The 23,597-nt window shown below is 42.0% G+C and overlaps 2 protein-coding genes across 7 annotated transcripts in view; one reads left to right on the top strand and one right to left on the bottom strand.

The window, feature by feature from the left end:
- Positions 1-177: 177 nt before the first annotated feature.
- On the bottom strand, positions 178-12,870 carry BBOF1 (basal body orientation factor 1). The gene is made up of 13 exons (XM_052783719.1): positions 12,760-12,870; positions 12,540-12,627; positions 12,288-12,433; positions 11,481-11,825; positions 10,198-10,263; positions 8,164-8,307; positions 6,963-7,043; positions 6,520-6,590; positions 5,960-6,104; positions 5,049-5,548; positions 3,472-3,576; positions 2,171-2,239; positions 178-622 (listed from the first exon to the last, which is right to left on the bottom strand). The coding sequence occupies exons 1-13, from the start codon at positions 12,868-12,870 to the stop codon at positions 508-510; spliced, it is 1,986 nt and encodes a 661-aa protein (XP_052639679.1). The 3' UTR covers positions 178-507.
- ENTPD5 (ectonucleoside triphosphate diphosphohydrolase 5 (inactive)) overlaps positions 11,779-23,597 on the top strand; it is a 27,559-nt gene continuing 15,740 nt past the window's right edge. For 2 of the 6 annotated variants that reach the window (XR_008234511.1, XR_008234510.1), the window contains exons 1-6: positions 12,654-14,504; positions 17,426-17,703; positions 18,959-19,038; positions 21,039-21,182; positions 21,555-21,630; positions 23,268-23,303. Coding sequence is in view for 4 of the 6 variants with exons in the window: in XM_052782698.1 (XP_052638658.1) it covers positions 17,487-17,703; positions 18,959-19,038; positions 21,039-21,182; positions 21,555-21,630; positions 23,268-23,303 (553 nt within the window). In the remaining 2 variants the exon portion in view is untranslated. The other 4 variants (XM_052782695.1, XM_052782694.1, XM_052782698.1 and 1 more) reach the window with 4 other exon arrangements.

The raw sequence follows: 23,597 nt of genomic DNA, 5'->3' as shown, positions 1-23,597 counted from the left end.
GTGATGTTGACTTTATTCCCCTTTGCAGAGGCTGGTCTGTGATTCCTGTAACCCATGTATACATCTTCCTTTTACAGTATGTCAAGGACCTCTGTACCATTTCCTCATACAGCATTTCAAGGAATGCCTTGTTTCTGTTTCCACATACACATCATTTGATCACAAAAACTCCCAAGCTTCACATAAATTACTTTATTACAAACTGAAAATATATCTTCATCAAATTATAGCAACACATATATACAGAGTTCTAACCACTAGTCCAAATCCTAGTCCTTTGTACAGGGTCATGTGAGCTTCTGGCTTGGGAAAGAATAAAATCTTTACTTTAAGAAGGAGGAAAATAACTATATTTCAGATGTATTTCAAACGCGAAGTCAAAGCAGCAGTGCAGCAGACAGATGATTTAGAATTCGCAGCTTTGCTCACAAGATAACTTCCAAAATGAAAAGTGCAGATGAGTTGGTAATTGCTGTGGCTGTTGTTCATGCAAAGTGTACAGCCGCCTTACTCTGTCTGTGGTGTTAACATCTGAATATGCGGAAGGATTACTGCAGATGATGAATCTGATAAGTTGGCCTGCTGTGTAATGAATATTAGGTTGGGAGAAGCATTTTCTGTGCTGCAAAGGTAAAATATTCTAGGTAAGTCACCATTAAGACATCGGCATTCTTTCATGCACCTGGGAAAGGAATACTAATTAACAGCCTCTAATACTGTCTACAGTCAGTCACTTTCAAAACGCCTTAATTTTCTTCCTAATCAGTATTGCTATTCTGACTTATCTGTTGTCCTATCAAAACCCATTATATCTTTCCTTTAGAAATTCTAAAATCCAGCTTCTCCTGTAACAAAAGCAGTCTATTATCAAGCTTACCTGCTCCCTGAAGAATTGCAGGAGTATCCCTGCACCTTCTCCAGACCTGTTCTAGACACATGTATAATCTTTTCATTTTTCATTTTTTAAACAGATGGTTTTCAGTTGTACTAGAAATACAAATCTTGTATCATCTGCCTTGTTTTTAGTTAATGAAATGCCTTTTTAGATAAAGCTGCAGATGCTGACTGATCATGATGTACCTGCCTCATCTCACTGCTGTTACTGCTTTCCACCCGTTTATTCTCCTTTTTATTTCAACATTCAATATAAAAAGTTAAGCTAAAGAATATATCTTCTATATTATATGTATAATCTAAGTATAAAGTATCTCATAATAGATTTCTTTAGATTCTATTAAAATACAATTTTATACTCAACCCTTTGTCTCCTATTAAAAATTGTTTCTTGCCTGCAGGCAAGATTCTGCAATCTAGAGTCTCAAAGCTATTTGATACTCCTAAATCCAAAAATTATGTTTGAGTATTGGGCCCTGTGACTTCCGCTTCTGGTTTTTTTTCTCCTTGTCTGTGTAAAAAAAATGCTACAACTCCCTTCCACTCCCATTTCTGGAAGTGGCGCTCTGCCTCTCCAAAGGAGGTGTCTCTCATCTTTCCATATAAATCCCTCCAGGGCTCCTGCTTATGAACTTTATCTGGTCATTTGATGTCTGAATATTACATTTTGGTTTGTGTGCTTGACTGTCTCATGTCTGACATGATGGCATGCCAGAACCCCTCCCTACTTATTCCTCCAGGGTAAGTTGATATTGCTTGCCTTGGAGTATTGCAATTAGCTGTATAGTGTATCTGAGTCTGTATCTGAAAATCAGGCACATGGATCTTCATCCTGGTCCATCCTCTCTAAGTGAGTCTATACTGAATGCAACGCCAGCTTAATAGATTTTGCCTTTTAATCAAAACTCGCTGTGCTAGCTGAAAATGCACCTCCTTGTATGATCATGGCCTTTCACAAGAGAATCCTCCAAAAATAATAAAGCTGCTTTTCAATAAGAGGAGGCTTTAAGGGGGCATGAGATCAAATTTTTTTCATGAGAGCTGAGTCTTAAATGCCTGCTGCTAAAAGATCAACGTGACCAGAAATTTCAAAATAAATAAAAAATTCTTCTCTTGTCACACATCCATTTATTTGTGTATAGACACACTAATATAGATCTTCAGACAAACCAAAGTATTCTAAAGTGGGAGGGATGACAGAGAAACAATTGCATCCATTTATATATAACCAGGATTGAGGAGATGTTAGATAGTGTGGTATAATTTAGCATCTTACCCAATTTTGCTTTCTTCTTTAGTATTGTCAGGAGCCGAAGCTGAAATAGCCAAAACTCTGTTGTATTTCCTGTGAGGAAGACACAAGAGCAAAGTAATCCTCATCTAACGGTGATTTACGCTCAGCCAGGTTTCTAATCCCACACCAAACTTGTTTTCTAAAATGAACAGCAAGCAAGAAATGCTGGGGCACCTGACCTATTGCAGTACACTCTCCAAAATCAGCACTATGAATCAAACGTGAGTTCACTTCACTATGGAATTCTGTATTTTGTGGCAAAATCATTACAATTAAAAGGGAATGAGGAAAACAATCAAAAGTTTTTTTAAAAAACTGGGTTCAATCATGAGTCAACTTAAAAAGAAGTGTTTGTATTCCATTCCTCGAGCTTTCATACTCTACAGCTTTATGTGTGCTCTTGTATGTTGGCAAGTACTGATAAAAGGAGTTAAATCCATGCATAAAAGCTGATGGATGAATCGTTTAATTACACATTTCTTACTTCCACTGTAATAACCTTAACAAAATTCACTAGAATTCTATTAATGTAACTTTTGCTAAAAAAAATAAAATTTAATTTATAAAAAATTAAATAAAGTCTTTTAACACAGAGAAGCCGATATTCCACCCTAAGCATTAGGTCTCCCCAAACTACATTAAAAATCATAGCATTTGAGATTTCTCTTTGGGCCGTTCTTATGCCCCAGTTCACTGCTTTTAATATATTTAATGCTGATTGTACTTTGAATTTCCAGTATAAGCTATATTTTAAAGTCATGCTTCCAAGTTTCTTATGCAGACAGCCAGAGTAAGTATACTTCTAATAATCTGGTATTTTAATACTGGCAGATTGCTTTACGGTACTCTTATTAAAAGGAAATATATGTGAGAAGTGCTACTGTCACAATATACATTATTTACTTGTTTGGTAAAGATGGATAGGGATTCATTAATGACTGAAAAAAATTAATCCCACTGCAATGAGCAGTTAATTCCCCTCACTTCTCTCTTCCTCAGCACTATCAAAATTTACTTCCGCTTGCTTTTCTTTTGACACTACACAAAAAGATCTAACAGTATAGTCTGGTGCATGTCCAAAATTAGTATATAGTATATGAAGTTTTTCAAAAGGTTAAATCATCTTTTTCAAAGGGTTAAAGTATCTCACACCAAGCCACACAGTTAGTTAGATCCTTATGTTAGATTCAGAGTTTCTTGGAATCCCCTGAGCTGGAGTTATCAGCTCAGCTCCTCTAACAGGGAAAGTTCAGCATTCAGCTACTGAAGAAACAGAATATTACCGTGGATTGGTGCCATTCATTTTGGCAAAAAGCAATCGCAGAACACGTTCTTTTTGTTCCCATGTCAACTCACTGATATCCACTTTTTCAAACTGGATTTTTTCCCTGAAAAACACAGAAAACATCAATGTATTAGAAGAAAATTTCAAAGGCATGTCTCTCATGGATTCTGTATGTGTAAAACAGGTTTTAAATTCTAGCTCTGCATTGCTCTTGTTCAGCTATTCATAGCATGTAAATTCAAAAAATAAATCTGAGCACACAGTGCTGTCTTTTTGACTTCTAAATCTATGCCTCAACTAAGTAGAACAAACCCAATTTCTGTTACACATGTAGTGGTTATAAATACTGGGAGGGGGAAGGTTAGTACTAACGTGTATTAGTTTCTTGCTTCTGTTCATACATAAAAGGGTCAATACGTATAACCAAATTTAATTCTCGGTTCCAGTCTCCCCCTTCTCTTGCTCCAAGGGGAAGCTTCCTTAGATCTCAATAACTACTTTTACCTCTGATTTTTCATGAAGTGTTTCTGCTGTATCATTTTTGAGATAAGGTAACCTGAACTGAACAAAGCATTCTGACAGATTGTGTGTCGCCAAGTTATTCAATAGCCAATGCGTACTAAGCAAACATTTTATTTGGGAGTACGATAATTTTGATCTCTCACCAAAGATGTATGCAAGCTTCAGCTATGGGGGACCTTAACTCTATGGCTTAAAATCCCAGTGCCTGGACGCTGCTGCAGTTTGTAGGCACAGATTTCTAGCAGGAGGTTGGAGACCTGTAATCCTGGCCACCGCGGCATATGTAGCCCTAATTTAAACTAAGCTGCATTCTAATACAAATTCTGAGATACTCACGCTTATAACTCTGACATTTTGTTTTATTCACTATAAAATGTAATCCTGTCAATCAGCACTGTACTGCACTGGATGGGATCTTGTTTTTGATATGTCAGTGTCTATTTCATGTAATGGCTTAATTTTTAGATTTTTATGACGCTTGAGGAAAACAGCCTTTGAAAACACAGTGCAAAGCAGGGCCTTCTGACATACAGAAGAACAGTTGAAAAAAGACTGGGTTTGCCATCTTACTGGATGTTTCTGTTAAAATGATCAGCAACATAGTAAAGAGCTGTTTGCATCTTAACTGTAATTTTTAGGCTTCAGTGTTATTAGCTCACTGGAGTGAGTAAAAAGCAAAAGAGCAATGCCAGAAGAGCAATGCCTATAAAACCAAAAATTATTAGAGAAGCAACAACAATTATTAAAAGGAAACTGCAGAACCACATCTATACTGGAAGTTCTATATCAAATTCGACAGCATATGGCAGAATATGCAAAGAACTCTTCCAAGCTTATCTTTAATCCATAGAAATAATGATCAAAAAACAATAGCCTGGTTGAAATTAGGTGCCCACAAAGTCATTACTAATTGATGGGATATTATACCTCATACAGTTAGTCTCACTATAGAAGCCTCCGCAAGCATTCCAAATCTAGACAATATTATTATCACGCAAAGGGTATTTTCAGGTGTGCTAGGAAGATAGACATTAGGTTTTGATGTTTCAATACCAGTAGCATTTCTCTGCTTCCTCTAGGTCTCTGTACACACTATTTGTGCTATTTATGTTGCTTTTGAATGTTTTGATTTTGGGAAATTCTTCCTTCCCTGCACATGCCTCCATCATTTTTCTGTAATAGGCAGTTTGGGCCTTTTTCTTATAGTGCTTTCTACTGGATACGATCTCCTGCTTCACATGTTCCAGAGCATCTAGGAAGAACCTTTCCACCTCAGTCCTCTCATTTAAGATATTCCGGGCTAGTTTCTTCACTCGGTTCATCTCCCGATCCTTCATTTCTAGTAATTGCTGCAGTTTCTTGATCTCCACCATGCTTGCCTGGTTTTCTCTCAGTGCCTGATGCTGTGTTTTCTGAGTCTCTCTCTCAGATTGTCTGGTCATGCAACATAAGGCCATCTCCAACTTTGCCACTTTATGCTGCAGATCTCCAATCTGTGCTTTCTGGCGACTGATCTGTAGGATCTTTTTTCGAATCAAACCCTCATTGGTTTCCTAAAAGATGAGAAGAAATTATTTGGGCTTTTATTTCATTTGCACCAAATCTGGAGGGTTTTTTTCCCCCCCAACACTGACAATGTAGTAAACATGCTGGCACCTTCACACTGGAGGGTGAATACTTCTCTGGGATCAGGTTTTTGTTTACAAGAAAAGCCAGATAAAGAAAGCTTGGTATGTAGTATACATTACAGAGAGACCTATTCTTAATGGGCTGGCATAGGAAAGCCTTCCTTCTTTCTCCTCCGTAATTAAGATAGAATAAGAGCTCTTCTTCAGACAACTCCAAATTCAGTAACTGCGGAGGCAGCTGACCGGGGAGAGGTTAGTCTCAGTAAATTTACATCTGTATACAGATGTACCCCTTCCTGGAGGAGAATGAAACAGAATTAAAACCAGAGCAGAAACCTTTTCCTGTAACAGAACAGTTTTGTCCTCTTCTAACTTCTGTTTGATTTTCTGCAGTTCCATTGTCTCTTTCAGCTGGTAAGCAAATGCACCATGAAGACAAACATTCTCCTTAAACACCTCTCTCCCAGTGCTGTTCAGCTGCCTGGACCGAGGGAAACAAAATCCAAGAGCTTTAATCACAACCTTTCTTCCTTTTTTTTATATTAAAATCAATATTCCAGTGTCCTAATTTCAGAGCTAAGCTGTAAAATTCTTACAGATCTGTACCAAGTTTTCATAGCTTTGCTTCTAGTCCTACACCTGAACTGGGAGAATGAAGAAAACAGCAGTACCATTGTGATAAAATTACCTCCAGTTGTCCCCTGGAACTAGTGTGAGTCTTGCAGTTTGAATGTAAGTGCTGACATCACCTTGACATTTGAAATATAAAAACCACCTAGGTCATCACTGATTTTGCCCTTCAAAGCCCATGTAGTAACACGGGCAACTTATTATTTAGAACACAATGCTAAAATGGTTTTGTAAAATAGAAAACAGGAAAAGCAAGTGTTTCTTACAAAACAGCCTCACACTGGGCGGTCTCTGCCATCATTATTTGCTTTTTCTCAACATCTTCTTCTAGTCTTTTCTGAAAGGGAGAAAAGCCTGTTTAAATTTTGCGTGAGACCTGTGGCACCGAAGCTAAAATCTGAAACTGTAAATTCTAAAATCACACCCACAGTTTTCAGCCCACCCAACTTCTTGCTAGAGAAAGAATGAACCCCCAAGGGCACTGAAGTTCCTGGTGGAAGTAGAGAATATGGCCTTTCCGGGATCTTGACATCCCATGTTTTTCCTTGGAAAGCTGCACCTAGCCTCCAACTCATTTATCATACTTGTATTTACAGGGGAAATTGTAAAATGCTCACTAAGAAACTGAAAACTATATAAACCAGAGTAGTCAGTAGGAGAAATCATTTTGTTCTAATACAAGTTTATTTAACTGCCTGTCAGCCTTTACCTTTTCTTCAAGAAACCTCCTCTCCAATCTGACAACCACTTCCTGATATCTCCTGTTTGAAATCTCCATACTGTCTTTAAACTATGATAAAAAATAAAATTTCTTTAATAATGGCGTTTTATTTCAGCCATATAACTAGAAGTGTGGATGTACTCTTCAAGAAGAAATTTGATAGTCTTTCCTGGCACTAACCACAATCTTCATAAAATTTTTACACCCTCTATAAAATTCACTTAACCTTCTGACTTGTATTACTGCTTTGCTTCCTCTTCATAGTTAACCCGTGCCCATATTTTCACATCACTGACAGTCATTCACACACACTCTGTCACTGTTTAGTGCTCAGTTTTAGAAATCTGCTTTACTTTGTCTATTCATTCAGTCATCAAGATCATTCAAAAAGTCCAACGCCTCAAGTGTTCTTTGAAAAATGCCTGATTAACTCGCATTTAATATCTTAGCTGAAAAGCAGCTATATATTAATAATCCAAATGCTGTTGACCAATCATTTGTCACCACAGAAAGCATTTGATGCTGTTTCTAAGCCCCTTCTTGTGGTTGAAAAAAATTCCAGTAGGGCTGAATCAGCAAGGCACTTGAATTGCTCGAGGCACTTTTTTCATGTCATCAGTCAGCTGGGATACTTTTTTATTCCAGGCTGAAATGTTTTACAGGCAATACTACTATTTAGTATTTGTATTATAGCTCCAAAGTATCCCTGGTTAGGTCATGTGCTGTATAAGTGCTTAGTGACAGACAGTCCCTAGTTTTATATTCTAAATGGTTTATGTGGTTGAAAATGTGATACAGTACTATCATTCACATCCTAACTGGGCTGACTAGTGAGAAATCAGTCAGACTTATACTGCTTGTAGTGAAGTGCTAGCTCCTCCACACAGGTCTTTAAAGTGTGTACTAGATGCCCTAGTCCATCCACATATAAGTTTGTATGATTCATGTTACTCTGTAAAAAACCAAAACCAACCCTACAGCACTGGACCATTACAGAAATGAGTTCTGGCTACAGAACTTGCATTTTGTCAACCTAGTGCTTTTCCTCACTCTCTGTAAACCGTAAAGAAAACAATCCAGTAGGTTGCCTATGTCTGTTCTCCTCTACTCCCAAACTCTATGCTGGCATGCAGACAGAAAAGTTGCTTTTTAAATCAATATTGCAAACACATATTTATGACAAACTTACATCTTCCAGCTCTTTCTCCATAGATGCTTTCCCCCTGCAAAACTCCTTTATTAATTTCTGTTCTAATTGAATTTGGCCAATTTCTCTGACTTTTTTCTGAAATTTCTCTTCCAGTTCTTTAATTTGTTGGGCATAATAGTCTGCCTGCAAATCAGAAAATCTCAATAAGAAGAAAGCAAAACAAGAGAAACCAATCATCAAATATTGTAACATAGAACACAGACCACACAGAACTGAATGTCTGAAATTACACCAAGCTGCAGTTTTTTAAAAACCACAAGGAATTCATCATTAGAAGAAATGCTGCAAATTCAGCAGACCCTACCCTCCAGTGAAATAACAAGTCTAGAAATTAATAGTAAGTTTAAAGCAATGTTCATATCATTGTATTGTGTTTCCATGGCAAGGTTTTGGTAGCCGGGGAGCTATGGGGGTGACTTCTGTGAGAAGCTGCTAGAAGCTTCCCCTATGTCCCACGCAGCCAATGTCAGCTGGCTGCAAGACGGACCCGCTGCTGGCCAAGGCCAAGCCCATCAGCAATGCTGGTAACGCCTCTGCGATAACATATTTAAGAAGGGGGAAAACTGCTGCACAACAGCAGCAGGAAGAGAGGAGTGAGAATATGTGAAACAACTCTGCAGACGCCAAGGTCAGTGAAGAAGGAAGGGGAGGAGATGCTCCAGGCACCAGAGCAGAGATTCCCCTGCAGCCCATGGTGAAGACCGTGGTGAGGCAGGCTGTCCCCCTGCAGCCCATGGAGGTCCACGGTGGAGCAGATATCCACCTGCAGCTCCCGGAGGACCCCACGGTGGAGCAGGTAAAATGCACCCGAAGGCTGTGACCCCGTGGGAAGCCCGCGCTGGAGCAGGTTCCTGGCAGGACCCGTGGATCTGTGGAGAGAGGAGCCCACGCTGGAGCAGGTTTTCTGGCAGGACTTGTGACCCCGCAGGGGACCCACGCTGGAGCAGTCTGTTCCTGAAGGACTACACCCCGTGGAAGGGACTCACACTGGAGCAGTTCGTGAAGAACTGTAGCCTGTGGGAAGGACTCACATTGGAGAAGTTCATGGAGGACTGTCTACCATGGGAGGGACCCCACGCTGGAGCAAGGGAGGAGTGCGAGGAGGAAGGAGCGGCAAAGGCAACGTGTGATGAACTGACCACAATTCCCATTGCCATCCCCCTGCACCACTCAGGGGGAGGAGGTAGAGAAAATTGAGAGTGAAGTTGAGCCTGGGAAGAAGGGAGGGGTGGGGAAGGTGTTTTAAGATTCGGTTTTATTTCTTATATTCCTACTCTGATTTGATTGGTAATAAATTAAGTTCATTTCCCCCAGTCGAGTCCGTTTTGCCCGTGACGGTAATTGCTGAACGATCTCCCTGTTCTTATCTTGACCCACAAGCCTTTTGTCGTATTTTTTCTCCTCCTGTGCAGCTGAGGAGAGGGTGTGATAGAGTGGCTTGGTGGGCACCTGGAGTCTGGCCAAGGCCAACCCACCACATCTATCATCTATAGACTTTTCTGCTTTTTATACTCTGAGTGTGAGAGAAAGTTCCTTGTGGAGTCTGCTTGATGGGAGATAACCATCTTAAAGTGCAGATGAGCACAGTTCTGTGTTTCTTATTGAAGCCAGATTAACAAATAATAATTTTCTCAGTTCTTTTTAAGAATTCCTGGTTGAACAGTAATGAATGAAGGAGAACTATGAAAGAATTCAAAGTAGTTATTTTTTATCTCCGTAAAAAGGAAACATGTTTTTGCTGTGCCTCTGGCCTTAACATTACCCAGCTGGTTCCTAATACTATTTCAGATGCTATAAAACATTCCTACTACTATCTGAAATAATACTACGAGTCATGGGATAAGTCCCACATCAGCATCGTTTTTTTCAAGTTCTTTCTTCATGCAGTATTTTTTCACCAAAACCTGTAACATTTAACTGCCCTAGCTTGTTCCTCATACTAAAACCAAAACTACTTCTTAGCCTGCTCAGAAGATCCCACTGTTCTGAGGACAAAGAGAAAAGTTCATTCACCAGCTTCTTCATCTCTTCTTGTGCTTGCTGTTTCAAATCAATCAGCTCCTGCTTCAGTTTCTCAATCTGCGAAAAGAGAAATCAAGAAACAATAACTGTGAGGGGAAAATAAAGTATCCTTGCTGTGTTCTCTTCAAATTTAATTATGAGAAGACACAGAAAGAAGGGAAAGGTCCCTCATTTGCAGTGTGCAGGTCAATTAAACTATGTTTAAAACTGTTTGATTTGTGTTAAACATAGGAAATAATGTAAGTTTAAACTATAAAAACCCACACGTATTAGATACAAACATATCTGTGACTCTGCTGAAGAATTAAAACTATGTGGACAGAGGGTTTTCTTCCTTACTGTTTTGGATAGTGGTGTAGTGTTAGAGAAGCAGTTTAGAAAAGGAGAAAAAAAAGGAGATATGGAAAGACAAACAGGCAGCTGGAAAAAAGTTTGAGTAAGATCTTCTGTACTGGATAGGCTGAATGAAAACAGTAGGATGTGAGCAAGAAAATTGTCTCCTACCATTTGACCTCTCCAATGTCCTGGGGATCAGAGCTTTGTATCTTCTTATTCAATAAATAGGATATTAAAATAACTTAGTTTTAGTTTCCATTTTCAGTTTCTTTTTCGACCTGAAAAGGGGTTTTGCTTGGTACTTGGATTTAGAAAAGTAGGAATAGGACTAAAGCGAAATCATCTGCGATAGAGGAAATGGAAGCTACAGCGTAGGGCTGCTTTTTCTTCATTGTGTTCCGAGTAGAGCTGGGCTCTATCTTCTCCAAAACCTTCTCCAGGTAGCTAAAACCAGCGGATTCCCCCTTAGCTTTCTCTTTTTTCAAGCTGAACAAACGCTTCAGCCTCTTCTCGCACATCACGTGCTGAAGCCCCCGACCATTTCGGTGCCCCTTCCCCGAATTCGTTCCGGTACGCTGCTCTCCCCCTTATACTGCGGGGGAGCGCAACTGGGCGCCGTATTCCTGTGTGAGGGAGCAGGTCCCCGGCAGGGAGAGGGAGGGCAGGCACCGGGGGCGAGGCTTCCCCCTCGCAGCCCTGCCCGCGAAGAGCCTGCCCGCCGCAAGGCCGCCCTGGTGCCTCACGACTCCCCCGGCCCAGCCGGCCCTCCGCACGGCTGCCGCCGGGTCCCGGCTACGTCCATCTTTGGCCGCAGGCACCGAAACACGGCGGGCAGGACCTGCCGTTAGGTGCCTTCCTACAGATGGCTGCACACCGGGAGGCTGTGTTTGGAGGCTAGCGGGGGGGGGGGAGAGGGGCCCGCCCGGCTGCGCGCACACCTCCTCCGCCTTCTCCTGGCCTTGCTTCGTGATGAGGGCCATCGCAGCCGCGGCCGCCGCCGCCGCCGCCTCCCTCCCCGCGTCCTGCTGCCGCCACGGCAGCTCCACGTTACTCCTGGCCAGCCGGCGGGTGGCTTCGCGGTACTCGGCCCGGGACGCCTCGGTCGCCGCCAGCTGAGCTTCACGTAGCGCCGCGTCGACCTCGTCCCGCTTCTCCTCAGACACCCGGGCCGCCTGCCCCGCCGCCGTCGGCCTGCGGGAGCAAGGGCAGCCGCTGCGGCGCAGCGACCGCCGCGTCTCCCCGGCCACCGCCCCGCCCGTTACGGCGGAGGCCCCGCCCCGTTGCTTCGGTTACCGGCCGCCACGTCGCCTGCCCGCCTGGCGCGCCGCCTGCCTCGGGACCCCCCCCCCCGCGCCCGCCGCCGCGAGGAGCGCGCGACGGCCTGTTCCCGTGGAAACCGGACGGCGCCCTCCCGCGACGCGCAACTCACGCGACGGGCGCGTCACGTGGGCGCGCTGACGCGACACGCAGGACCGGCGAGATGTGGCGGCGCCAGCGCGCCGCGCGACCGGTGAGCGCGCGCAGCGGCGGGGGCGGAGGGGGTGGGGGGGGTGGGGAAGGTGTGTGACAGCGCCGCGCTGTCATGGAAACCGGCGCCCCGCCCGCCGCCTTGTGCGAACGGCACCGGGATCAGGAGCGCGGGGGCTGCCGCAGGTCCGCTGGGGGCTGCCGGCGTCTTGCCGGCTGCGGCGGGGGAGCGGGCAGAGAGCCGTTCCGAGGCTGTGTGAACGCCCCCCCCCCCACACCTCGGCCCCCGGCCCGTGCCTGTTCCCGGCGCCCCGGGAGGGAGCTCCGCTGGGGTGGGACGCCGGGAAGGCGTCAGGGAGCGGCGTGAGACCCTCGAAAGCCGAGAAGCCGGCGGCGTTTCCGTTACTCTCCGCCGCGGCGCCGCCTGGGGCGGGCAGAAGGACGGACGCCCTGCCTTGCTCGGGTGACAGCTGTGGATGGCTGGTGGGGGAGAAATCGGCGTTTCTGCGAGTGTTTCTGCTTAGTAGTACCGGTGCCGGCTTCGGGAGGAGAGCCGCGGGACCCCGAGGGCCGTGCTCGCCGCCGGCGGGGCACAGGGAGGAGCGGCGGAGACTTGTGCTGGGGGAGAGAAAATGAAGGTAGGGGCGTTTTTTCAGGCGTGTTCAGTGCAGGGATTCAGACGGCAGCTGTTGGACGTGGAGAAAGGAAGGATGCTTTGGCGTCGGGGTGTACTAAAGTTAAAAAACCTACGGCCCTGAGGGTCGTTAGGTTTGGAAAAGGGGCGTCACGGCGCCCGTCTCCCAAATTCTCCTTGGTGAAGCTCTGGCGAACGCTCTCAAGGCACGCAGCTGGCAGCCTCATGCTGAAACTTGCACTGGAGTTCTCCCCAGGCTTGGATGCACCCAAAAGCCCTCTGCACCCAAAATCTGTTTTCGAAGAAAACCAGTTGGTCCAGTACTGGCTGGTTACTCTCAGCCCCGGTGGGTGCCCAGTTACAAAGTTGTAAAGGGACGCTCGCTAACGCACTGCAGGAGGATAACGCAGCGGTCGCTTGGAAAGCTGCTTTGGCCTAATTAAATAGGAAAATTGAAAACCCACTTGGCCAGAAATGAGAATAAATAAATAATGTGTATTTGGAGCCTCGGTACCGGAAAAAGATTAAAACTGCTGATAATGCATGTTTGTGAGTTGGTTCTAATTTTTTCCAGCATTTAAAGCCTCTAGACCCAGAATTTTTAAACTGTGTACTTTTAAGGACCTTAAATTTTTGTCAAAACAATCCAAGAAAGCTTTTAAAAATTTTTTCTAGATAAAAATAAGTCCAGAAGAAATGTAATGACTTTTTGTTTTTGGGAAAAAAATGTAAAAATGTATTTGTCTAGTCATGAGTGTTAAGTGTAAACGCTGTTCACCTGGGAAATAGATCTTGTTACTGGTTTAGTGCAGAAAATAGTCTTCCCGTTCTGAATGATTTTTGGTGTGCTTGAGCAATAAATAACAATATGAATTGAATTACATAATTAATCTATTTTGTTTCCTAAAATATTGCCTAAATATTTATATATTGTAAATATTTTTAATTATTTTCTAATATTTTTCTTTATATCCAAGTATTTCCAAAAAAATATTTTAGGAAAGAGAAGAGAAATTCTTGTGTATCTCAGATACACTGCTTTTCCTTCCCTGCAGATCAGACAGATTCTTTTTTCCAGGGAGATGCTCCTTTTGCTGTGTTTTGGGTTTGCATGCTCTTTTGTAAGACATATTTGAGAACGTGTGTGATACTTTCTTGTCTTGAAAATTACCAGTGTTTCTGTGTGTGGTGAACTCTAAGTAAGGTTGTGTTTTGCTGTCTTAAGGTTTACTATTACTATTATGGCATTGTTTTTACTTTTGCTGTTTAAGGAGAGTTTGGTTGGGGTTTTTTGTTTCCTTTTTCTTATTTTCCTACTCATGCTTTCAGTCTTGGCAGTCTCCATGCAGCATCCCAGTATTTTTGGATCATATAGTCTGTGTAGCTCCCAAATTTTTACATTGGATGTGCTTCAACTTTTTGGCTTCGTATCTAAAATCTGCCTTATACAGATGATATTTACATGTGTTTCTCTGTGTTGGGGAATGAGTGTTCTACCTTGTGTCACTGGACTCAGGCCCGTGCTGTTGAGGTCAACTGTAATGTTCGTGTAAATGTTTGACTAACTTGTTCAACTTGGTTAACTTTCAACTTCTTTAAATTCATCCTGTGTAATTATCTAAGCATGTTTCACTGCTTGTATTGAGCAATGATGAACTCAAATTTGAATCAAGCAACTTGACTGATACTTTATGTGCCTCCATGACCTTATAATTTGCCTGATACTTAGTCCACTCCTACTAGCTGAAAGCGAAGGTGAAGAGAAGAAGTGCAGGCACAGTGTCTCTTGCCACGGCGCTCCGAAGTGGTTTTCATTAGGAATCTCTGGAGTGGAATAGCTGTTGCTTCCATCCTGCTTCAGGTGTGTGCCTCACATATCCACAATTGATGTTGATTATTACTGCTCATTTATAAAGGCAATAACTGGAGCCCGCTGGTGGTGATCTGTGCGTTTTACCTACTGAACTGCTCGCTTATATTAATGAACTTGTGCTCATCTTACTGTCACCCTGTTTTCTCCTTTCTGTTTGTTGTTCTTTTTATCCATCCTGTTGTATTCTGATAGCGGCTAGGATTTTAAGTTGTTTGGGAGGAACTCTTTTGGAAATATTTTTCCTTCTCAGTAACTAATCTCTTGTCTATCTCTACCCTACATTTTTTCTTCCATTCTTTCTTCTGACCCTCTCTTTCCAAATTCCTTTTCTGTTGCCTCTTCTGTTATGCTCTGCCAATTTCCCTCCCTTGTCTCTGATTTCTTACTCTCCTCATCTATTTTTATGCTTCTTGTGGACGCTGTTTTGCTGCTGTGCTTGATTACATCGTCTTTACCACTCATTGAAGAGGCTCAGTGTGCTTTTTTCATTCTTAACGAGGGTGGAGAAAAATAAAATCCCAAGGTTGTTGTTGGGGGGGGGGGGGGGTGTCCTTAGGAGTATGAAGGTGGAAAGGAAAAAAGTTAGGGGAGAAGGAGAGAATGGAGAATGTGAAATGGTTGTGGATGTCCAAGAAAGGATAGAGAAGCTTAGTGAGGGAGTGTTTCATGGGAGGCTAAGGCTCATCCACTAGAAGATCTGGCAAGGAAAGTATGTGTTAATGATGACAGTTGCTCAGATATTTTCGGATCATCAGAGATTCTAAGGCTTGCCCAAGTGCACATGTGCCATTTGTAATAGGACTCTGGAGTTTGTTCTTAAGGCAGGTGCTTGAATTGTATTTGTGATGGTTCAATAAGCACTAACAACACCTCTTCTGACCAGCTGGAAGGTAGTACTCACTAACGCAGCTTGTGTTCTGTTGAAACAGCACAGCTTCTTGGATTTTCAGGAGACCTCCTTGCTGTGATGAAGCAATGCCAGCTACATCTTAGTACAAATACATAGCTATGAAGTTACTGAATGGCTTAGCGCTTTTCATGAATTCTGTTCAGGATAGGACTTTTAAGTTGTTACAGGTCAGAACTAAGTTTTTACTCATTTCCACATAAAATGTGAATGCTGTAGAAACTGCTACAGTTGGAGTTCATTTGCCACAGAGGGTGGCCAGCGCTATTGCCTGTTTGTGGAATTGTAAAATCACTTCTTCCTCTTCTCAGAGCGTGCTTCTAAGGCAGAGTGGATCAAGAGCTTGTGCTTCTGCCCACAGCGCTCTGCATTCACTAGGAACAGGAGCGTACAAATAAAGGTCACAGAAGACAGGGAAGGTTACCCTTCTGCAGTGGGCTGTGATTTTGTTTGCCCTAGAGATAGCTGAATGCATGAGTGAGAGAGGCACTCGAAGAATGACCCAATGTGACGTTGTTTACTGAGAACAGGTAAAAGTTAATCTCGCTTTGCTGTAACTGGGGACAAAGGTGAAGAATGGAAATAATAAAAGTCATACAAGGGCTAAATCTGGGATAAAAGGTAGTGGAGGATAAGTGAGTTATTTGGGCATGGGAGAAAGGTGTGTGGAAATAGAGGCTATGTCAGGTTTACATAGAAAGGAAAGGAGAGAGTTTAGGATTAGGAATGAATAAATGTAGGATAGAGATAGCAAATAAAGATTTTGAGGGAATGAACATAGTGGGGCTGAGCAGATTGCTAAAAGACAATCAAATGTAAGGGCTAGAGGTGGGTGAGGGTCTCTGGCAGAGCAGATGAACATGTGTATGAATATTCAGTGCTGTGGGTGGATGGATGTGTTACCACGTGTCTGGAGAATGACAGGGAGCTGTTTGCACCTTCTGTACACTGAGTGCTCTGTGTGTATGTCAGTGCAGGCGATACTGCATATGGTGGGGCATCTGGTCACATGCTCTTTTCTGTTGTTAAAATGCAAGTAACAAAGATGTCTGTATATTCTCTTCCTTTTTACCTGGGCGCCTAAGGAACCCTATAATTTCTGTGCCCATAGCTTTCCTTTATTAGCATTTCGTAGGAAAAATATATGCAAAGAGATACATGTTAACAGAGAAGAGGTGTAGTTGATATCCAGTACTGTGTCACACAACTTTGGGGCCTTGGCTTATTGAAGCTGTTGTTAGCAACCTGAGTGTTCAGGGCAACCAGTCTAGGTGTGAAAGCGTGGTGGGGTTTTGCTGGGTTTTTTTTGTAATTCTGTGTCAGGAGAAAATGATGAAAAACCAAAATGAAGACAGAAAGGAAATGTATGAAAAAATACTGAGAGGCAGAGCCCAGGTGCACCTTACAGTTCAGTCCCTCTTGTGCAGTGCGGGCTTTTCTTGGGGATGAGGATGCTGCTGGAAGGATATGCCTTCATTCTCCCTGTGTGCTAATCTCTCCCAGCAGCTGTTCTTAGCCCGAGATGAAATTCTCTTTGTTTGTGACTCTGAATAACACTTGTGTTCTGCCACAGCATCTCAAGTGTGTAAATGTTAGGGTAAAGTGGTTCTGCCCTGAGCTCCCCTTTGGTGATGCTTCTTTTGAGATAACATCTGGCCTTTTTGGAGGTTCTGGGGACTCTAAATGTTGAGAACCTTCAAGCCAAATCAGAGAAAAAAGTTGACTGAATAAAGTCAAAACTAGAAATATTGAGAAGCAAACTACTTAACTTTTCTGCATTTGGGAAATGGAGAAACCTTTACTCTGAGAGAACAAATCACTTAGATGTAGTTGTAGTACTAAGTGCAGTAAATCACGTCTTTGGATGAGGTGTTGAAAAGCATCTAAAGGGCAGAATATATGTGTACAGACTGATTCTTTTTTTATTATTTCTTTTTTTTCCTACAGACTTTTTAAGGAGAGGGCTCTTAGTAATTTCCATTCCTGCTTTTTTTCTCTACAGGACCTACTGCAGCTCTGTGATTGCTGATCCATGCTTGACTGCCTCAAGGAGTCCTGGCAAGATGGCATATTCCAGACCTGCCATCCTTCTAGCATTGGCGTTTTCCTCTTTGTCCTTTGTTCTTTCCCATTCAAACAGGGAGACGTGGTTTCAGGATTTCTTTCCACCTAACGTGTGCCCTGTAAATGCCAAAGCCAACACTTTTTATGGCATTATGTTTGACGCAGGAAGCACTGGTACCCGGATTCACATTTACACCTTTGTGCAGAAGAGCCCAGGTAAGACCCCATGTCAGTCTGTGCACGTGGAGTATGTTGACTTAGGTTCCAGCTTCCCAAAAGAGGTTTTTTTTCCCAACACAGCATTTGGGAACAACTGAAGATTTCTACAGTTTATCCTTCAAATAGTCCTCTGGCAGATGATTATTGTCCATTTCTGGTGGTGTTTTCCTGTGAAAATATCTTTTTTTGTAGGTCTTTTGAAACTCAGAGGTTTAATTCTGGGTATACTGGAGAGTTCTGTATTTCCAAAGATTTTCATCTATGCTGCTGTTTAAAGGAATGTCTCATTGCTTTGGAAAGAGGCTTATACTGTTTTTGTCAAGTCGCACATTACCTTGAATTATGTCAAGAGATACTTAAATTCTGCATATGTTTATGTGTCACATTTTGTAGCAAATTAAAAACACTAAATTAGAGTTATAAGCACCGAAGGTCTGAGCCATTTCCAGAACTCCTGTGCGCAGATGCATCATGCCCCAGTATATCTGCTTCTGACATGGTGCAGAGGTACCCAAGCTGGCTGCACACACAACAGGATTCAAGAGGGTGAATTAGCTTGGGAACAGTGAGCCAGCAGATTTGCAAAGGTTGAAGGCTGGTTGATGAGTCTCGGCTAATAAGCCCTTCAGGGCCACACACATAGTGCCTATGTGTCTTCACATGATTTCAACCTTAGTTTGGAAGGACTGGTACAACATCCAGCTCTGATGGACTCAGCCTGACTTGTAATGTGCAATGCTCAGGGATAACTTCTAGACCCAAGCCGCTCTGGGAGCAACAGTCACACTTGTTTGGCTTTGCAGCCCAGTGCTTGAGCCCAATCAGTTCTGTTCTGTGTTTGTGAGTTGGATAAATCACCTAAGGATAATCAGGAGTTGACTGTGTCTTAATATGAATTAGTATTTCACAATTAGCTTGGGGACAGAAAGGGAAAGAAATTTTATTAAGATTAGGCAACAGTCATACTACATTGCTATAACTCATTGTAGTTCACAAATGCAAAATGAACATACTTCTAATTATAACAATGTATTCTTAATAAATCGTTTGTGAACTTGGAGGATACAAGGGCAACATTCTGTTAAAAATGTTCCTGAAGTCAAGGAGCAGTGCTTGTTTTAGGAGGGGAATAGTATTGTTTGCAAGGGGAAATCAAGGATAGTCAGTTTACAGGGGTTGCAGACAACCTTTCTGAAACTAAAGAAAAAGATTCGAGTTGTTGACTGTTTCGTATAATGTTTTGTTTGTGCAGAAAACCTTCCAGAGTTGGAAGGGGAAATCTTTGAGTCTGTGAAGCCAGGTCTTTCTGCATATGCTGATCAGCCTGAAAAGGTAATGCTCTCCTTCATTCCCTGTGAGTTGGTCTTGCTTCTGCTAATATCAGTTGGACTCTACCAAGCAGTTCAAGTATTACTAATTGTAATTACAGAGAGTCAAGAAAAAATGGTTCTACTGCTGGCTCTAAACCTGTTGTTCTACTTCTGTGAGTTAATTTCTACACAGTGAAATGGGAGCTGTTGTTTTACATATTTCATCAATGGAACAATGGCTTAATTAATTGCTTAAATGCTATATATAACTAGACTATATGTCTTTGAGAATTTCAAAGACAAAGTGATTTTTTGCTCTAGCAGCATCCATATTAAATGTTTATTTCCCCTATAGCTACCTATTTACTAATAATTTTCTCAGTTTTTCCTTTTGGTTGAAATTTTCAGTGCTGTACACAGTTCAAAATGGGCATATTCTGTTTTGATTTGTTTGGTTTAGAAGTAAGGAGTTAAGACTGCAGCAGTTTTCTTTTTCAGTCATGTTACACTGACAAGCAAAGAGGGTTCATTTGTCTGACTCCTAGAAATGTTTAAATTTTTTTGTGTGTATAGTCAGATCTAGAAAAGTTAATTTTTTTGAATAAGTTATGGAGAAGGGGAAGAATAAAGATGCACTTAGCAGGTTAAGTCAGGCCTTAATATTTCTCCAAGTGTATTCTCTGCTTTTATCATCAGACTTATAATAATTTGTTTGTTTCAATTCTTTGCTGTTATCTTTAGAACCATCGCTCGGAAGCCAGAGCTCAGTGATATGTAGGACTCACTTCAGCTATGCTCGGTTCAAATATCTGATTATGGTTTTAGCTGAATAATGATATAGGTACAGGCAGTTACTTTTCAACTGCCTCAGGACTTCCGTTGTTTTGTTTATGTACAGGGTTTTTCAAAACACAGTTGGACAGCTCCATCTTCCACAATCAGATGTATTAATTAACATACAAATTTATAATTTTAATAAGAAATTGAAGTTAGGTGCCATCCTCTTTTATTTTCAAATGGGGATGATTGTGAATTCATGCACAGTACAATCGTTCCATGTCACTCTATTGGATCAGGAGTCAGAAATGAGCAACAGAGCATAGACTGCTAAAATAATCCTGTTGTTGTGACACACAGGGCCAGTCCTGAAGCAAACTGCCATTTTCCAGATCCCCTGCACTGCCAGTAGGCTCTTTCACAAGCTAAAGGAAGTGCCAGAGAAATGATAGATTAGATACTCTACCTTGTGTGCTTTAGCAGTCTTGGATTTGGGGGCTAGCATAGGGGGAGTTTCAGGTTTCTCATTTCGCTCAGTTGCGTTTAGTACTACAGGAATTTGAGTGTGAAACTTTATGGAAGAGTGAATGACTTTGGGATTTTTTTAAACTTTGATGAGATCTCCCATGATTTCACTAAATCGTCTTGTTTGTTGGGTAGGAGAGGAGAAGAATTCACCCCAAAAGAAATTTATAGACATTTCACAGGAGAATGTTTATTGCTAATGCCAAACTGTAATTGTTAGAGCAGTGTAAATAATTCAGAGCCTAGCCGTGATGCCTCTACCTTGTGTGGTAACCATTCTACAGCTGGCATTTTAATTACACTACTTGCCATGGACACACTTGGAATTCTTATATTGCATTTAATGAAATCTACAGACATTTCCCCTGACCTTGGTAGCTTCAGTCAGTAATTGTACCATTTAGTTTCATACTGCAAGATGTTTGTCAGGTGAGGGAACTGCCTCGCCTCCCTCCATCCTTCCCAAAAAATACCTTCCACAAACAATGACATTTCTCTCGCCTAAGATGCATCTCTGAATACACCCTTCATTCCAATGCAGACGTTCTCTTTAATGTTCTAACAAGACGTCTAGCAGAGTTTTTATACTTATGTTGGGTGTGGTAGAGGTATCTTCTGCTATTGAATACTGGTTTCACTAGTGTCGAGGGAGAATGGGGAGGCCTATTTTCTGATGGCCTGTAGGAGGAAACTGTGAGAAAAACATCTTTTTCCTTTTAGGGTGCTGAAACTGTCAAAAGATTGCTGGACGTGGCCATAGAGGCTGTGCCACCTCATCTCTGGAAGAAGACCCCAGTAGTGTTGAAAGCCACAGCTGGACTGCGCTTGCTGTCAGAGGAGAAAGCTCAGGCTCTTCTTTTAGAGGTAATACTAAGATCTTTTGGATACACTAGTATTGCTCTCCCTGTTTCATCTTTCATGACTCAGTTCTCCATTCTGTTTAGCATAAGAGAATTTCAGCTGTGAAAAGTGACTGTAATCCCATGATAGCATGAAACTCACAGACTTTACAGACTTTCTGAAATCTTCTGTCTTGATGTGGATAGAAGGCATGGGGGGAGAGACTTATGATACTTGTTTGTTTCTTTCCTGGCCCTTGAAAGAGGAAGAATATTGTCTACTCCACACACTTGTCTTATTTTCTACTGCTGTGAAAAAGAAAAACCTTCTCTGTCACCCTCAGAGCAGAACAAGACTCTTAAGACAAAGGAATCTAATCATTATTTCTTTCTTCAGGTGAGAGAAGTCTTTGAGGAATCACCATTTCTTGTTCCAGAGGACAGTGTTAGCATCATGGACGGGTCGTATGAAGGTACGTTTTAGAAGGAGGAAAAAGTGAAAGCAAAGAGAAAACAGGGGAAAGGGAGAGAGAGAGAGATCTTATGAATGTGAGGGGGAAAGAGAAAATGGTCACTAAAGTGAGGGAAAAAATAAAAGGTTTCTAGCCCTGTTTGAAACAATGCAATCCTGCTTTTCCTAGGAGGTGTTGATTACTTGGTCATCTGTTAGGCTACAAATGCAGATACACAAAGAGATTTACGAGTTAGCTAGATGAAGGTTCATCTGAAACCTGAGTTTGCAGAACAGAACCTCATCTCAGAAATATGTATGCAGGCTAACCAGCTGAAGCCTGCTTTTGGGAACTGGGGGGAAAAAAGAGGGTGTCCACCTCTGAAAGGCTACATGACAATACATAGCAAGGTAGGAAGCTTATGGAAGGTGCCTCGTAAATTCTGTAATATCAGCATTAAAAATAACCTATTATGATTAGCTCATCATTTTTCGGGTTCAAGTTGGAAACATTGTGAATATTAGAGGAGAATGAAGGATAATTGGCAAGTATTAAATTAGATAATGAAATAAATAATAAAAAATTTTAAAAAATATTCTGATGGGAAAAATGCAGCTAGTAAAGTAGCAAAGGAAGTAACATAAAATACGAGAAAAGGTGAAATATGTTGTAGGTTTGGAGTCAGTCATGGTTTTGCAGTGCAGAACGGACCACTGTAACGTTTTGGCTACATATCCAGACATATTACCTTGGAGAAAAGGCAGGTAATAATCCTTCTGTATGGATGCCTGAAAAGAGCCATCTGTGGTGTTACATTCAGTTCTGAACACTTCATTATGGCAGATATATTGCCAGTTTGGAAGGTGTTCAAGGAAAGCAAAAAGAATTATCATGATGCTTAAACAACTAATAAATGGAGGAAGATTAAAGAGCAAAATCTGTCCACATGGGCCAAGAGAAAAGGAGAAGTAACATAAAGCCTGCAAGTATTCGATGAAGTATGGTGCAATGCATAGTTTGTCACTAGGATTAAGAGGTGAATTGTATAGTGGGGAAAAGTGTTGTAATCACAGGGAGCAGGACCAATGAGGCATAATAGAGCACAGTGTAGCCTGCCAAGGTTTATTTAAACCTCCCACCTCTTCTACTGTCACATGTTTGCCTATGTTTGGGTGAGAATCATGCCAGCGTCAGGCAAGCTGCTGGAGTCAGAGGAGTTGTGTTTTACTGGTTCCCACTACGTTTGTAGTGTAGTTACAGAAACCTCAAGATTAAAACACGGAGTGGTGTATATGCAATTTTCAGATTAGGAACTGAAATGCTGGGGGGGGGTGGAAAGTACCCAAGGAAACTTGTGCATTGTGTCAGCTCATTACTTCTTTGTATATTGTTTGGATAATAAACATGATTTGTGCATGCTGCAGTTGCATGGATATTACAAACGTTCTACCAATCCCAGTTTATGAGATTTTAATGAATCAATAACACATCATATCACTTAATTGTAAGTTTGAATTAATCTCTGAAGTATGGGGCGGTTATGTTACATTAGTAATGATTTCCAGGTAAATAAATAACATGTGGAAGGTGGTAATGGTGGGCAGGAGGCTGTGTGAGTATTCAGTGGTAATTTTTTTTTCCTTTTTCACTCTTTGCAGGAATTTTAGCCTGGATCACTGTGAACTTTTTGACAGGTAGTCGATTCTGTATAACTTCTCTATAGATATGGACTGTGGAGGTGATCGCTCTAGGTTCCTCTGTCTTGGTTGCCATGTCCTGCTTTTCCTCCCCACTGTGGCACCAGTGCTAAAGCAGTGAATTATCTTGGACAGACCGTGTTCCCAAGGGTGAGCCACGCCTGTAGTAAGAAGGAGGCATCTTAATCCAGAAGGTGCCAGGATTTACTCAGGACTGGGAGGCACTGGCAAGCTGGTTTCTGTAACGTACATAGGCGAGTGGTACTGCTAATGTTAGAAGGTGGGAAACAA

The sequence above is a fragment of the Harpia harpyja genome, chromosome 3, assembly GCF_026419915.1.
Source record: "Harpia harpyja isolate bHarHar1 chromosome 3, bHarHar1 primary haplotype, whole genome shotgun sequence".
Lineage (NCBI taxonomy): Eukaryota > Metazoa > Chordata > Aves > Accipitriformes > Accipitridae > Harpia > Harpia harpyja.
This window is presented reverse-complemented; position numbering and strand designations above follow the sequence as displayed.